This window comes from Euphorbia lathyris, chromosome 10, assembly GCF_963576675.1.
Source record: "Euphorbia lathyris chromosome 10, ddEupLath1.1, whole genome shotgun sequence".
Lineage (NCBI taxonomy): Eukaryota > Viridiplantae > Streptophyta > Magnoliopsida > Malpighiales > Euphorbiaceae > Euphorbia > Euphorbia lathyris.
Genome location: NC_088919.1, coordinates 67,724,821 through 67,737,963, shown reverse-complemented (window position 1 = coordinate 67,737,963; position 13,143 = coordinate 67,724,821). Strand labels below are relative to the sequence as shown.

General features: G+C 35.2%; 2 protein-coding genes across 6 annotated transcripts; one reads left to right on the top strand and one right to left on the bottom strand.

Annotated features, from left to right (window-relative positions):
- The first annotated feature begins 873 nt into the window (after positions 1–873).
- LOC136209412 (BTB/POZ domain-containing protein At3g05675) lies at positions 874–5,265 on the top strand. Of its 3 annotated transcripts, none has more exons than XM_066000869.1 (4): positions 874–1,126; positions 1,317–1,471; positions 1,730–3,029; positions 5,070–5,265. In XM_066000869.1, the coding sequence occupies exons 3-4, from the start codon at positions 1,745–1,747 to the stop codon at positions 5,186–5,188; spliced, it is 1,404 nt and encodes a 467-aa protein (XP_065856941.1). In that variant the 5' UTR covers positions 874–1,126; positions 1,317–1,471; positions 1,730–1,744; the 3' UTR covers positions 5,189–5,265. The 3 variants fall into 3 exon arrangements, with proteins under 3 accessions (XP_065856941.1, XP_065856942.1, XP_065856943.1); XM_066000870.1 differs by having other exon boundaries at positions 1,730–3,053; XM_066000871.1 differs by having other exon boundaries at positions 1,730–3,053; positions 5,050–5,265.
- Positions 5,266–7,239: 1,974 nt separating this feature from the next.
- Positions 7,240–12,846, bottom strand: LOC136209996 (BEL1-like homeodomain protein 1). 3 transcript variants are annotated; one of them, XM_066001653.1, is made up of 13 exons: positions 12,723–12,846; positions 12,537–12,580; positions 12,337–12,383; positions 12,160–12,206; positions 11,974–12,020; positions 11,779–11,825; positions 11,627–11,673; positions 11,435–11,481; positions 11,254–11,300; positions 10,193–11,005; positions 9,077–9,450; positions 8,918–8,978; positions 7,240–8,343 (listed from the first exon to the last, which is right to left on the bottom strand). In XM_066001653.1, the coding sequence occupies exons 10-13, from the start codon at positions 10,958–10,960 to the stop codon at positions 7,525–7,527; spliced, it is 2,022 nt and encodes a 673-aa protein (XP_065857725.1). In that variant the 5' UTR covers positions 10,961–11,005; positions 11,254–11,300; positions 11,435–11,481; positions 11,627–11,673; positions 11,779–11,825; positions 11,974–12,020; positions 12,160–12,206; positions 12,337–12,383; positions 12,537–12,580; positions 12,723–12,846; the 3' UTR covers positions 7,240–7,524. The 3 variants fall into 3 exon arrangements, with proteins under 3 accessions (XP_065857725.1, XP_065857726.1, XP_065857727.1); XM_066001654.1 differs by lacking the exon at positions 12,723–12,846 and having other exon boundaries at positions 12,537–12,689; XM_066001655.1 differs by lacking the exons at positions 12,537–12,580; positions 12,723–12,846 and having other exon boundaries at positions 12,337–12,495.
- Positions 12,847–13,143: the final 297 nt, after the last annotated feature.

The window sequence follows — 13,143 nt, the reverse complement described above, 5'->3', positions numbered from 1 at the left end:
AAACTTATTTGTTTTGGTAATTTTGTTAATTAAATTTGAAGTTACATATTTTTATTTAATATTTAAATAATTATATATTTATTTTAAAGTGAATAATTATAGATGTAAAGTGATATTTGCTACGAAAAGTCACTAATGGTTAACCGACCGAAATATAGGTTAACCGACCGAAGTTTATATTAACCGAAATATGGTTAACTGAATTAAATGGACTGGTTAATGGTTTTTGTTAATGGACTGGTTAACCGACCATGTGCACCCCTATCCGTCGGTGATTGCCCCGATAGGGATGGGAAATCCCATATAAGAATCTCAATGGGATGAGGATGGGGATAATTTTGTCCATCGTGGCGGGGATGGGAAAGGTACCCCATCCCGTAGAGATCCCTATCCCCGCCCTATTAATCTGCAATGGGGATCCCCAATTATTCCCCTTGGTAATCGATATTTTTAGATAATTTAAGTATATTTTAATTAGGTGATTGGTTGTTTTCAATTTTTAGTTTTTTCTTGTGGTTTGAAAAATTTGAGAATAATCATTAATACTTAAATTTGAGAATTATTAGCTAATGCTTCTTAAAAGTTTTAGGCCTTACTGATTTTTTTAAACATAAACGGTGACTTCCCGCGAGGAACGGAAAATAAAGTATCGGGATAAGGTTTTTAGAACATTTATAAATGGAAAGTGGCAATCGCGGTAACGAAAATATGGACAAATCTGTCTCCGTCTAACTCACGGAGATGAGAATGGGAAATATCCGACCAGTCAAGAGTAAGCCTAATATGGAAAAAAAGAAAATCGGTAACTAATAAATTATTTACTGCAAATGGAAAAAGTTAAAACGTGAAAAGTTAAAAGTGAAGGCTATCTCAAGCTCCACTCTCAGCTCCACTATCGTTTCATCGAATTCCAGGGGGCCGTCGAAATCTCAAGATTTGGCGCAATCAACAATGTCCGACGCCATGTTTCAATCTCAATCAACACTCATGCTTTCTCTGCTATACGATTTTGTATGAATTAAAGGACGCAATCGGATTGGATAAGTGTAGATGGATTGTTGTCAATTTCATAGAAATGATCTTGAATCAAGGATTGGTTCTGAGTTTGAGTGCCGACGAAGTTGAGGTTAGTTAGAAATAGTGCTTGTTTGTGCTAAATTAGTTGTTCAGACTGTTTATATTTGTTAGTGTTTATAGCTCTTGTATAATCTGGTTGCTGAAATGAGTTTGAGTAGCTATACTTCATTGTATGTGTAGTTTAATGAATAAGAGTTCTATTATATAATTGCATAATTATATGTGTTCGAATTTTGCAGAGGCTTCGATTTCAGAGGGTTAGGGTTCGTGATATACGAGTTTCAGAGGCTCAATTTCTCAGGTTCTAGGTTTTAATTTCGGAAAGAACAAAGGTGTTAGGAAGATCAAATTCGCGCTGGTTTTTTTGACGATTCCCTGTTTTGAAGAAGCAATGGTACATATCAGAGCAAGATTAGTTCATTTTTTCTGTTTTAAGGCTTTTAATTTTAAGTTTTATTTTGCTTCAATTGATCAAAATGTTACTAAATGATTGATCAAGATCTCAATGTCGAAGATAGGGGCCTGAGGATGCTTTATTTACTCATAGATTTGTATTATCATTATTGCCATGTTTTCTTTATTCTTAGATTAGATAACTCAGATTTATATTTAGAAGTCTGATTTCTCACTTTGTTCATACATTTTCCCTCAGTTTCTGGTTAATTAAATGAAGTCACCTAGTAGGATTGGAGATCGATCAACCAGTGATGTTGTTGTAAGGCTACGAACGTTGGGAGGGCGAGATGATTGGTTTTACTGTCACTCACATGTCCTAATAGAGAAGAGCAAGTATTTTGCTGACCGTCTATCTGAGCACTGGCCTACATGCCAGATTATTGATTCACGGAATTGCGTTGAAGTTTACTGCCAAGAGTTGGAAATTGATTATTTTGTCAATTTCCTTCGCATTCTGTATGTGGCTTTGGACGTTTCATTGGATGACGTATGGCATGGTGTGAAGAATACCCTTGGAATCCTGCAGGTCGCTGTTGAGCTTGGGAGCCCACAAATTCTTGCTGCATGTGCGCATTACTTGGAAGCAGTCCCTTGGGAAGAAACTGATGAGGAGGAGATTTTGAGGGTCATACCAGGCATAGGATCTCAAGCAGAGAAAATTTTAGACCGTCTCCAACCAGTCGATCAGTCAGCTATAAGGAGGATTTTTCTGGCAGCTTTCAAGTTTGCTACGTCATCATGTTCGTCACACGTGAAGGATATTAAAACTTCTGCGCAAGAGCAGCTGGAATACATGCTCACAGAAGATGATGACGCTCCTCTATTAACAGCTGACGATGAGATAAAATCCATTGTAAAGGCAGGTGCTAAGGGGTTATTCACTAGATTTAGCAATCTATTAATGACGTTGGAATGTAAACCTCGAGAATCTGTTCCTGTGCTGGACAATATGCAAAACTTTGGAGACCATCTTTCGGATTTGTCATGGATCTGTCTGATTTTGAGCAAATTGGAAATCATGTTTGAATTTGTGAACAGTTGGGTAGATGCATCAGATAAAGTGCTTCGGGTTGTTGAGCAAGAATGCTCGACAACTGAAGCAATGCAGACGAAGTTGAAGGTTCTTGAGGTAACAACAAAAGTTCTCGAAGCAATTGGTTATGGCAGTGTTATTTTGCCAACAGCAAAACGGCTTTACACGGTGAAAGTTTGGCTTCCTTTCGTGAGGGTCACAAAGCATTTAACTGATTCATTGACAACTAATGATGAGAATCCTGTGGATCTTAAGATTGATTGTGAGCTATGGCAGTCTTTGGAATCAGCATTAGTTTCAATTCTTCTTGCATTACCTTCAGGAAACCTGGCAGAAATTTTGACGGAGTGGTTACAGAACGAACATATTCGCTATCCGGACTTCACCGAGGCGTTTGAGGTATGGTGTTACAGGTCCAAAGTCGCCAATCGAAGGCTAGGGCTTATACAAAGGCAAATTGATGGTATGGCTCAAGGCTCATAATTCCGTATGTCCTCTTTTCACTCATTTCATTAGTTCATTGTTCATTAAGCTAGCATTAACAAGTCATTTGTTCCATTTCACCTGCATACAGAAACTCCATTAAAATGGGAGCTGTTACTTAGTACTAGAATTCATCTGATTGTATAATCTGTAACCAAATTCAAGATGTATAGGGAATTACTTCTGCAACATTTCTAAAAAAATACAAGGAAAACTTTTGCAATCTTTCTGTGCTCATAGATTTTATTGTGGAATTGCATTGTTTATGACTTCATTTTAACCTTGTGGTTTCGCGCATTTGCAAAGACATCCCGTGATTTAAAAGTTTGTAAACGTGGGTTTGAGGTTTCCTCTACTTGCAAAGGTACACTTTTTCACTAAACCGTTAGTAAACAATAGCAATTTTGAGTCGTTTTATTACCTTTTTCTGCTTTACAATGTTTTAATATCTTAGGAGGGATACAATAGAATGGAAAGATTGTTAGAATTTTTTGTTTCGAATATTTGCTACGTAGTAAATTTGAATGGTTTTAATGAAAAGTTTGTCTTTGCAAATAGAAAAAACTTTATAGCCGTGTTTGTGTACTTTTAAATCACGGAAACATTTATAAATGCATAAAAACACAAGGATTAAGATCAGTAGCTAGAGTGACCAATTCGCTTTTTTTCAAATTGTTTTGCATTATTAAGAAAAGGTAACAAAGATAAAATACGAGCTTGTTTTATAGCAATAGTAATTAATCGTTGTTGTTTTAAACTCAATCTATTCACCCGTCTAGATAATATTTTTCCTTGTTCACTAATAAATCGACTAATTAAACTCATTTTTACTTTACCCATTTGTTTTTTCTCTACAAATATTATCACGTTGTTGAATGTGTGAAATATAGATATAATCTGGGGAATTGTGAAATTTGGATGAGCTTTTTTTTTTTTTTTTTCATTTATCCAATTACTAGGTTCGAGATTGTTCAAACACTCTTTGGGTGGCTTCTCTCCCAGTTAAGATTTTTTTTGTGCCTATATTAGGAATTGAACTTGAGACCTAGATTAAGCGACTAGAGGTCCTTACTACTTAAACCAATCTTAATTGGTTTCGGATGAGTTTAAAGACTATGTTGCATGATCTATATATTCTACATGCAGTGATTTTCACTTGGTGTCAGTGACTGACCAAATAGATCTAACAATTTTTTTTTGCATGTAGTAGGAATCGAACTTGAGATCTAATTCAATCTTAATTGGTTTCGGATGAGTTTAAAGACTCATGTTACGTGATCTATATATTCTACCTGCGGTGATTTTTACTTGGTGTCTGTGACTGACCAAATAGATCTAACGGTGACCGACCAAATTTGGTCAATCGTTGATCAGGTGAAAAGCACCAATTCTACGTAGTTATATGTGATATAAATGGCAAAAATGATAACTCTGTTAAATGGGTCGTGTCAATCCGATTATTTATATAAATTGCGTTGTTGCGGCAGAAATTGACAGTCTTAAATCCTTTGATTGTTTTCATGTTAATTATTGAATTATGAAGATTATAATATTGCACTGGAATCATGAGATGTATTATTAGCAGAATAGGATGTCCTACATCATTTGAAAGCGAACTTTCTCCTAAAATATGCTATCTTGCCTGAGTAATCTTTTAGGGTATCCCTCCCAACAAATGGGAGGTTGGTGTTATGAATATACATCTAATCTAACTATATCATAAGAATTAATACTATAGAAATCAATAAAAAAAAAAAAAAAATCACAATCTTTATTACTAGTCAAGATTAGTTAAGGTCAAAGATTCAAATCCGTACAAAAGAAGCAATCTTTAAATAAAATAAACTTTTTTTATAGTGCATTATCTCTTATGTGACTGTATGTTCTTTTTATCTATCAATGATTTATTATACTTTCTTCTTGTATTAGGCAATGATATGGATTCACTTTTATATTATTTCTAACTATTATTATTAGCTGACTTCATTTTGTTGTCTTAGTTTCATTCAAACTCTTGCAGAACCTAAAATGAGCCGAGTTGTTTATGAGCGGCTCGGTGTTCGGTTCGATAGGTCGATTTATAATGAGCATGACGAAATTCGGCTCGAAAGCTCCCGAACAGGTTCGATTATAGGTTAATGAATAAGCTTGATTGTAATGTTCATGAACACACGCTAGCGAGGAAACTTGGTTCGATTTTTTTTTTTTTTTTTAAATAATAGTACTCCTATAAGGATAAATAATTTATGAGTCTGTACATTTTTACCTAACATATTGTTTAATGCTCGTATTAATATTATATTATAGGGTCCTTAACTTTTATTTTATTCAACAGTTTAGTCCCTCATAGAAAATGTTTAATAATTCAAATGTTTGAGGGACTAAATTGGTGAATAGAACAAAAGTTTAGGGACGGTATAATGTATTCTTAAACTATGAGGACGAAACAATGTGTTTGGGTAAAATCGCTGGGACCAATAATTGTTTACCCTTTCTATGAAGGGAGAAATGTAAAACGTAGTTGTGTCAAAGAACATAATTAATAAGTTGTTCACGAGTGAAGTTCATGAACAGAATTAACGAGTTGTTCAGCTCGAGACTGAACTCGTTAATGTTCTGACAAACCAAGTATGAATAGGTCAAAGGTCGTCTCGGCTCGATTACATATCTATATTTGTCATGAGAGTTTTCATCTACCATCTTTTTTTTTATTTTTTTATATCTACCATCATTTTCTCTTAAGAATACATAGATTGAGAAAATCAAATTTTTGTATATTTTTGTAGCTAGCTATGATAATATTTATTTGTGCACCTTTGCTTGAATGTGACACCTGATATTGATACCCGAAGAAGCTCATACATCACACTTTGACAGATTTTCAGTTAAATATTATGATTTCAACACTTCTGATTTGAAATTCTGAAAGATTCTTGACATGTTGATGTTGCTGGTACAGTTTCACAATCCAGAGTACCACATTAGTTTATTTAGATTTACTCTTAATCTTTTTTCTTTAAAGTCTATATACACGGTAAGAACTCGATGTTTTCAATGTGGAGCAATTTTGAACCCACAAAGCCTGCCTTTTAACTAATTGGAGTGCAAAATAAACCCATCTCTGCTTCGATCCAAATCGAAATGATGTTATTTTGGCCCGAGTTGGGGCAAAAAAAAAAAAGAAAAAAAAACAAACACAAGCCTTCATTCGTTAGGGGTGCAAAGGCATATTTGGCCTCATGTGGTATTCGAAATCTTGTCATTTGCCCGTTGTAGTATTTTTATAGGTGATATTTAACTCATTTTGAATGAAAGTTTAACTAATTTGTTAATTCTTGTTACAAGACATGGTTTTTGATAGGTGCGTAACCTGTATATATGATAATTGTTTAAAAAAAATTCAGATAAACTTAATATATGGATAAATAAGTTTATTTTCTTATTTAGCAACATATTAAGTTTATATGAAAAAAATATTAAAATAATTGCTACGTGTACATGTCATGTATTAAAAATATCACGTGTTAAAAATTAATAAATCAGTTAATTTTTCATCCAAAATGGGATAACTGTAACATATGTGAATACGTCTAGATCCAAATGTTGTCAAATGATAATCCAGTACCGTGTTCATAAAATAGAGGGGTGGACAAGGGCAAAACTACCCCTATAAAAAGTGATTCCGAAAGTTGGAGTGCACTGATATCTCCATGTCCTACATTTAAGTTCAGATAAGAGACTCATTTTGTGGGTTCTCTTATCCGAGCCCAAAATTGCTCCACCATGTATTGTTATTTGAACCTAGAATTGTTCCAAATTAAAAACGTTAAAGTTAAATTACGTTAGAGATACATATGTATTTTCCTAGAAATGGTAAGGGCGAATTCGGAATTTTTTTTTTTCTCCTGTGAGTGAATCCTGAATCCAGTCTGTTACACGAGCCTAGAATTTCTCCAAATTGGAAACGTTAGAAACAAAATTTTACCATTTCATACGTTCGGAATACATGTGTACTTTCCTGAAGGGCAAATTCGGAACTTTCTTGTGTCTCATTTTTTTTTTTTTTCTCCTTTTGTCTAGCAGAAATGTAGATAGAAAATACAGGGTTACTGCAGACTTATCCATCTATTATAGAATGTAATAATTTCTTTGTAAATTGAAATCTGTACTATAAACTTTTCTATGTATAGTAAGAAAATCAATTGACTCTGTTTATTTCATGAAATAAAAATCTGACACAATCAATATTTATATATTTATTAGTATACCCCAATCTATAATATAATGTTTTTATGACATCAATCCATCTATATATTATATATATATAGCTTTAAAAACTTACAAAAATAATATACAATCTTCAACCCATATATTCTTAAATCCTAAACTATCTAAGAACTCAATATGGTTCTATCCCAAAGTATATACCTATACTATGTAAATCTTTCCTTAGCCTAATCATTCATCCATCATCATTAGGCTACGAAGTCCGGAAGCAATTGCGCTGCGAACCTCTTTCGGTTCTGAATGTTGATGCTCTCGTACGCACTCGAAGAGTGCGGTGTCGATGCATTAATGGCTCCAAACTCGTTCGGTTCGCCAATTTCGACTCGCCGACCCCCTAATTGAATGTTTTGATTTGGGAGAAAAGATTGATGTGTGATGTTTTCACAATGTGGTAGTCCAAGAGTAAGAGACACACCGTTGCCTGAGTACCTTGGCGCGAATTGCTCGAGTTCGCCAATTGGGTATTGCCCGAAACCCCCGATGAAGTTGGTTTGACCGCCCATGAATGAGTACCCACTGTCTCGAGTTTGTCTGTCGTTGCCGAACTTGATTGACATATGATCATGAGTGTGGTTTTCATTGGGTTTGACATCAATGTTGATTGATGGGACACTAGTGGGAGATTGGATTAGGTCATTGTTGGTTCTTGGTCTTTTGGGGCTTGAGTGTGAGTGTGAGTGTGAATGTGTGAGATCTTCTAATTGTGATGAACCAATGAGTGAAAATCCTGAATGGTTTCTCACATTTGATCCAATTGGAGATGTTGAAGATCTTGAGATTGTGTTTTGGTTTGGAGAAGTGTCTATTGATGATGATGATACTTTGTCTTGCATAAGTGACTTTGAAGTTGAGTTTTCTCGTTGTTGTTGTTGTTGTTGTTCGCTCTTGCTACTTGTTTTATCTTCTAAACCACCATTCCTTTCTTGCTCCTTGATTTCCTCTAAATACATCTCTTCTACCATTGGTTTCCATAGCCGAACTCGTGCGTTGATGAACCAGTTCGATACCTGCATCACAAACCACAAGATCATAACAACTCAGTTCCACGGAAACGGACACTAGAAAACGGTATTTCTAAAACATAATGTTCAAAACATAGCCATGAAATGGAAACAGAAGTGAAACTAAAAGGAAAACTATGGAAAGACACAGAATCGCTAATGAAGAAGAGATTTCGTGTAACATATATCATAACAAACACAAAATCATAACAACTCAGTTTCCTGAAACAGATACAATGAAGTGTTGTTTCCAAAACATAGCCTTTAAAACATAGCCACGAAATGGAAACAAAAACAAAACTAGAAGGAAAACGACGGAAAAACATTGAAACACTGATGAAGTGGAGTTTTCGTGCAACATATATAATCACAGACACAAGATCATAACAACTCAGTTTTCACTGAAACTGAAACAGATACCAGAAAATGTTATTTCTAAAACATAGTCTTCAAAACATAGCCATGAAGTGGGAACAGAAAAGGACAAGAAAAGAGGAAAACACCGCGGACAAGAAAAGCTACTGAAATGGAGTTTCCATGCAACATAGACTAAATATCATATCATATAAATTGATATTACCTGGCTCCTTGTGAGTCCGGTCTGTTTGGCTAGCATATGCTTATCGGAATCTTTGGGATACCTAAAACAAAAGAGGAAAAGAAAAAGTAAACATTCAGTTTCATTTTGAATTAAAGTTTTCTGCATAAACTAAAAATGTTGAGAGAGAAAAGTGTTTACGGGTGGAGAAAGTGTTCGAAGAGCCAAGCGCGAAGAACTGAGACCGAGCGTTCGGGCAATCCTCTTTGGGGTCTCCAAGCATTATGCTGGATCATTCCCAACTGTTGAAGTGCTCTTTGTTGTCTAAGGTGATGATCAACAAACTTGAGTCTTGAACCTTCAAGCTTACCTCCTACACAATCTTCTTCACCTAAGTTCTTATTCGCGGCTTTGATTTGGCCTGTGATTGCATCTTTTAAGCACCGAAATTGTTTCGATATGGTTTGAAGTGCTAGAGCCGTGTATGTTTTTGCCGAACCAATTCCCGCTGCTTGTTCAAATGATGATATCACTATCTGCATCTGGTGATGATACTGTCGGTACCTTTGCTCCACCTTCACATTTATTAACACAACATCATAAATATTTAACACGAAAATGGAAACTGACATGGAAATGAAAATGAACACCGAGAAATATTGTTTCTAAAGAATTATAGCTATGAAATGGAAAGAAAACAGTCATGAAACACGAAAACGCTAGTGAGCAAAAATTCCGTGCATCATATTTCAACGCTTAATATTCTCATACTTGGAGAAGAGCTATTATGACTTTTCATTTGAAAAATGTGTTTTTTTTCTCATTTGCTTGATGCTAAAATTCAACGACGAATTCAGGATTCACTAACAGAGTATTTCAATCGCTTGTATGTAATTTTGATTTGGGTATCTATTATTATATTAGTATAAAAGTTTCAATCTTTCTCCAAACTACTTTCAATCTTCAAGGAGCCAAAGGACTTAAACACCCATTGGTCGTCAGAAAAAAAAAGCTTTAAATTTTTCCGTACAATATCAAAAATATCAATTGAGTACCCGAAATTCAACAGTGTTGAATTTTGGGTACTCAATTGATATTTTTGATGTTCTTTTAAGAGAAAATTAAAACTCTGTTTTCCAGCGACCAGTGGGTGTTTAAGCCTCCGGCCTCCCTTGAATCCGTCATCGCTCAAAATCAAGAAGTTTGGGAAAGATTGAAACTTTTATGCTAATAATAGATACCCAAATCAAAATTATTAGTGATCATGACTTAAAATTTAGTTTCTTTTATTTTTATTTTTAATGAAAAACTACATACCTCATCAAGCATGGTTATAAGCTTTGCTTTCTTCATCTGAATTTCCTGTCTCTCCGCCGTGGAAAGCTCAGCGGACCGTTTTCCGGTGACATCTGATCCTGCACCGGCAGACCCGTCTCCGCCGGAAGATTCTCCGACAACCTTACTACTATTATTACTACTAATCCCATGACTTTTCTTAGCTAATTCATTCTTTAATCCATTATTATTCACATTAACAACTTCATCAAGTAACTCTTGAGCAGCCTTCAAGTACTTAGAACTCAACAACATCCCTTGAATCCCGGAAACCCCATTAGTAACCCCGGAACCCGACGAAACCGACCCACCGGAGACCCTCATATGATCTTCACCAGACACTGCCTGAGCCTGAGACCCGCCGTACCCCGGCTGCTGCTGTGAAGAAAGACTCAAGGAGAGCCCTTGTTGAGCGCGTGGAGTATCACGCGCAGCTGAAGTATGGTCAATTGGGTTGTAGAGATTGTAATGAAGCCGCGGAATCAGTCCATGTAAAGCTGATGTGTCATGAGAATTTGGGTCTAATGGGATACCGACGAATTGCTGTGTGTTGGGTGGCGCGTGAGATAGATGTGGAGGTGGAGAGAGGTTGTTCGCGGCGGAATTGAGGAAAATAAGGTTGCTGGATTGCGGGGGAGGCGGTGGTGGCGTGTCGGAGTATTGGACGTATGTCGGGTTCATTAAAACAAGTGTTTGAAGTCCCTCTGCTGATGCTGCTTGGATATCTGAATTATGGAAATACGTCGCCATCGGAGATTCTCGATTTTATTGTTCAAACTTTGTAGTCTTGTAATTCTGAAAAAAAAAAAACTACTTTAGTTTGATAAACTTCACATCCACACACCGGAAAAAATCGAACTCGAACTCGAATTCGAAGTCTCAGCTATTAAGAAAAATTAAATTGCTTCTGCTAAATTATCGCAATACTCTTGCTTCTTCACGGAGAAGAAGCAAAGAAAGAGAAGAAAATGGAAAAAGTGTTTCTTTTATAGGAGAGAGAAGAGAGAGAAAGAAGTTTAGAGAGAGAAAGGGGAGATTAGAACCTGTTGTGATGGAAATCTGAGTGTACACGTGCTGTATGATCATCAATCTGGTTACAGAAAAACCATGAAAGTCAGTGAAACCGAGTGAAATTGAGAGAAAAGAAAGGAAGAAGAAAATGAAAAAGTGTTTATTTTTATAGAAGAGAGAGAAAGGGGGGAAGAGAATTGATATAATTGGAACCTGTTGTAATGGAAATCGGAGTGTACACGTGCTGTAAGATCATCAATCTGGTTACAGAAAAACCATGAAAGTCAGTGAAATTCAGTGAAACTGAGAGAAAAGAAAGCAAGATGAAAATGAAAAAGTGCTTCTTTTATAGGAGAGAGAGAGAAGATAGAGAAAGGGGGGAAGAGAAATTGATGTAATTAGTACCTGTTGTGATGGAAATCTGAGTTTACACGTGCTGTATGATCATCTATCTGTTTACAAAATTTAGTGAAATTCAGTGAAATTGAGAGAAAAGAAAGAGAGTTTAGAGAGAGAGTGGGGGAAATAGAATTGTTATAGAAATACTAATATATAACCTGTTATGATGGAAATCAGAGTCCACACGTGCTATAAGATCATCAATCTGCTTACAAAAAACACCATGAAAGTCAGTGAAACTCAGTGAAATTGAGTGAAACTTAGAGAAAAGAAAGAGTTTAGAGAGGGAAGAGAGAGAAATAAGTTTTAGAGAGGGGGGAAATAGAATTGATATATTATTACTAATTTATAACCTGTAGTGATGGAAATCTGAGTGCACACGTGCTGTAAGATCACCAATCTGCTCACAAAAAAAACCCATGAAAGTCAGTGAAACTCAGTGAAATTGAGTGAAACTTAGAGAAAAGAAAGAGAGAAAAGAGAAGAGAGAGAAAAGAGAGGGGGGAAATAGAATTCTTATAGTATGAGTAATTTATAACCTGTAGTGATAGAACTCCGAGTGTTCAGGTGCGGTATGATCGTCTATCTGCTTACAAAATTCAGTGAAAGTCAGTGAAATTGAGTGAAATTGAGAGAAAAGAAAGACTTTAGAGAGAGAAAGAAGTTGAGAGAGAGAGGGGGGAAATAAAATTGATATAGAATTACTAATATATAACCTGTTATGATGGAAATCAGAGTCCACACGTGCTATAAGATCATCAATCTGGTTACAGAAAACCCCATGAAAGTCAGTGAAACTCAGTGAAATTGAGTGAAATTGGGAGAAAAGAAACAGACTTTAGAGGCTTTAGAGAGAGAAAGAACTCTAGAGAGAGAAGGGGGAAATAGAATTGTTATATCATGACTAATTTATAACCTGAATTAGAAATCAGAGTACACACGTGCTATAAGATCATCAATCTGCTCACAAAAACCCCCATGAAAGTCAGTGAAATTGAGCGAAAGTGAGTGAAATTGAGAGAAACAGAGAGAAAAGAACGAAAGTTATGTACAATAGAAAGTACAGAAATGAATAATAAATCAAAGAAAAAAAAACACAAACCTCAGTCAAAATCTATATATATATATATACACATGTATGTATATGTTTATATTGATTTGATCCAATAAGTAAGGATTTGTCAGACTAAAATCTGTCTCTCTGCAACTCTCACTGAAAAAAGGAAGAAAGAGAAGTAAGGGAGAAAGACGGGTTAAAAAGGCTGAGAAAAAGATACTTTTTTTTTTTTTTTAATTATCCATATATTCTTACTAAATTCCATTTTTCACCGTATTAATATCCCTAACGTTTTGGGTCAGAAATAATTTTATCTCTAACGTTTAAAATGGTACAATTTTATCCTTAATGTTTGTAGTCAAGAGCAATTTTATCCCTAACGTTGATAAATTGGATTAATTTCAGACACTATTATAAAATACAGTCATTTTTTTTCTTTATTTTCCACCAATTGCATATCAATTTA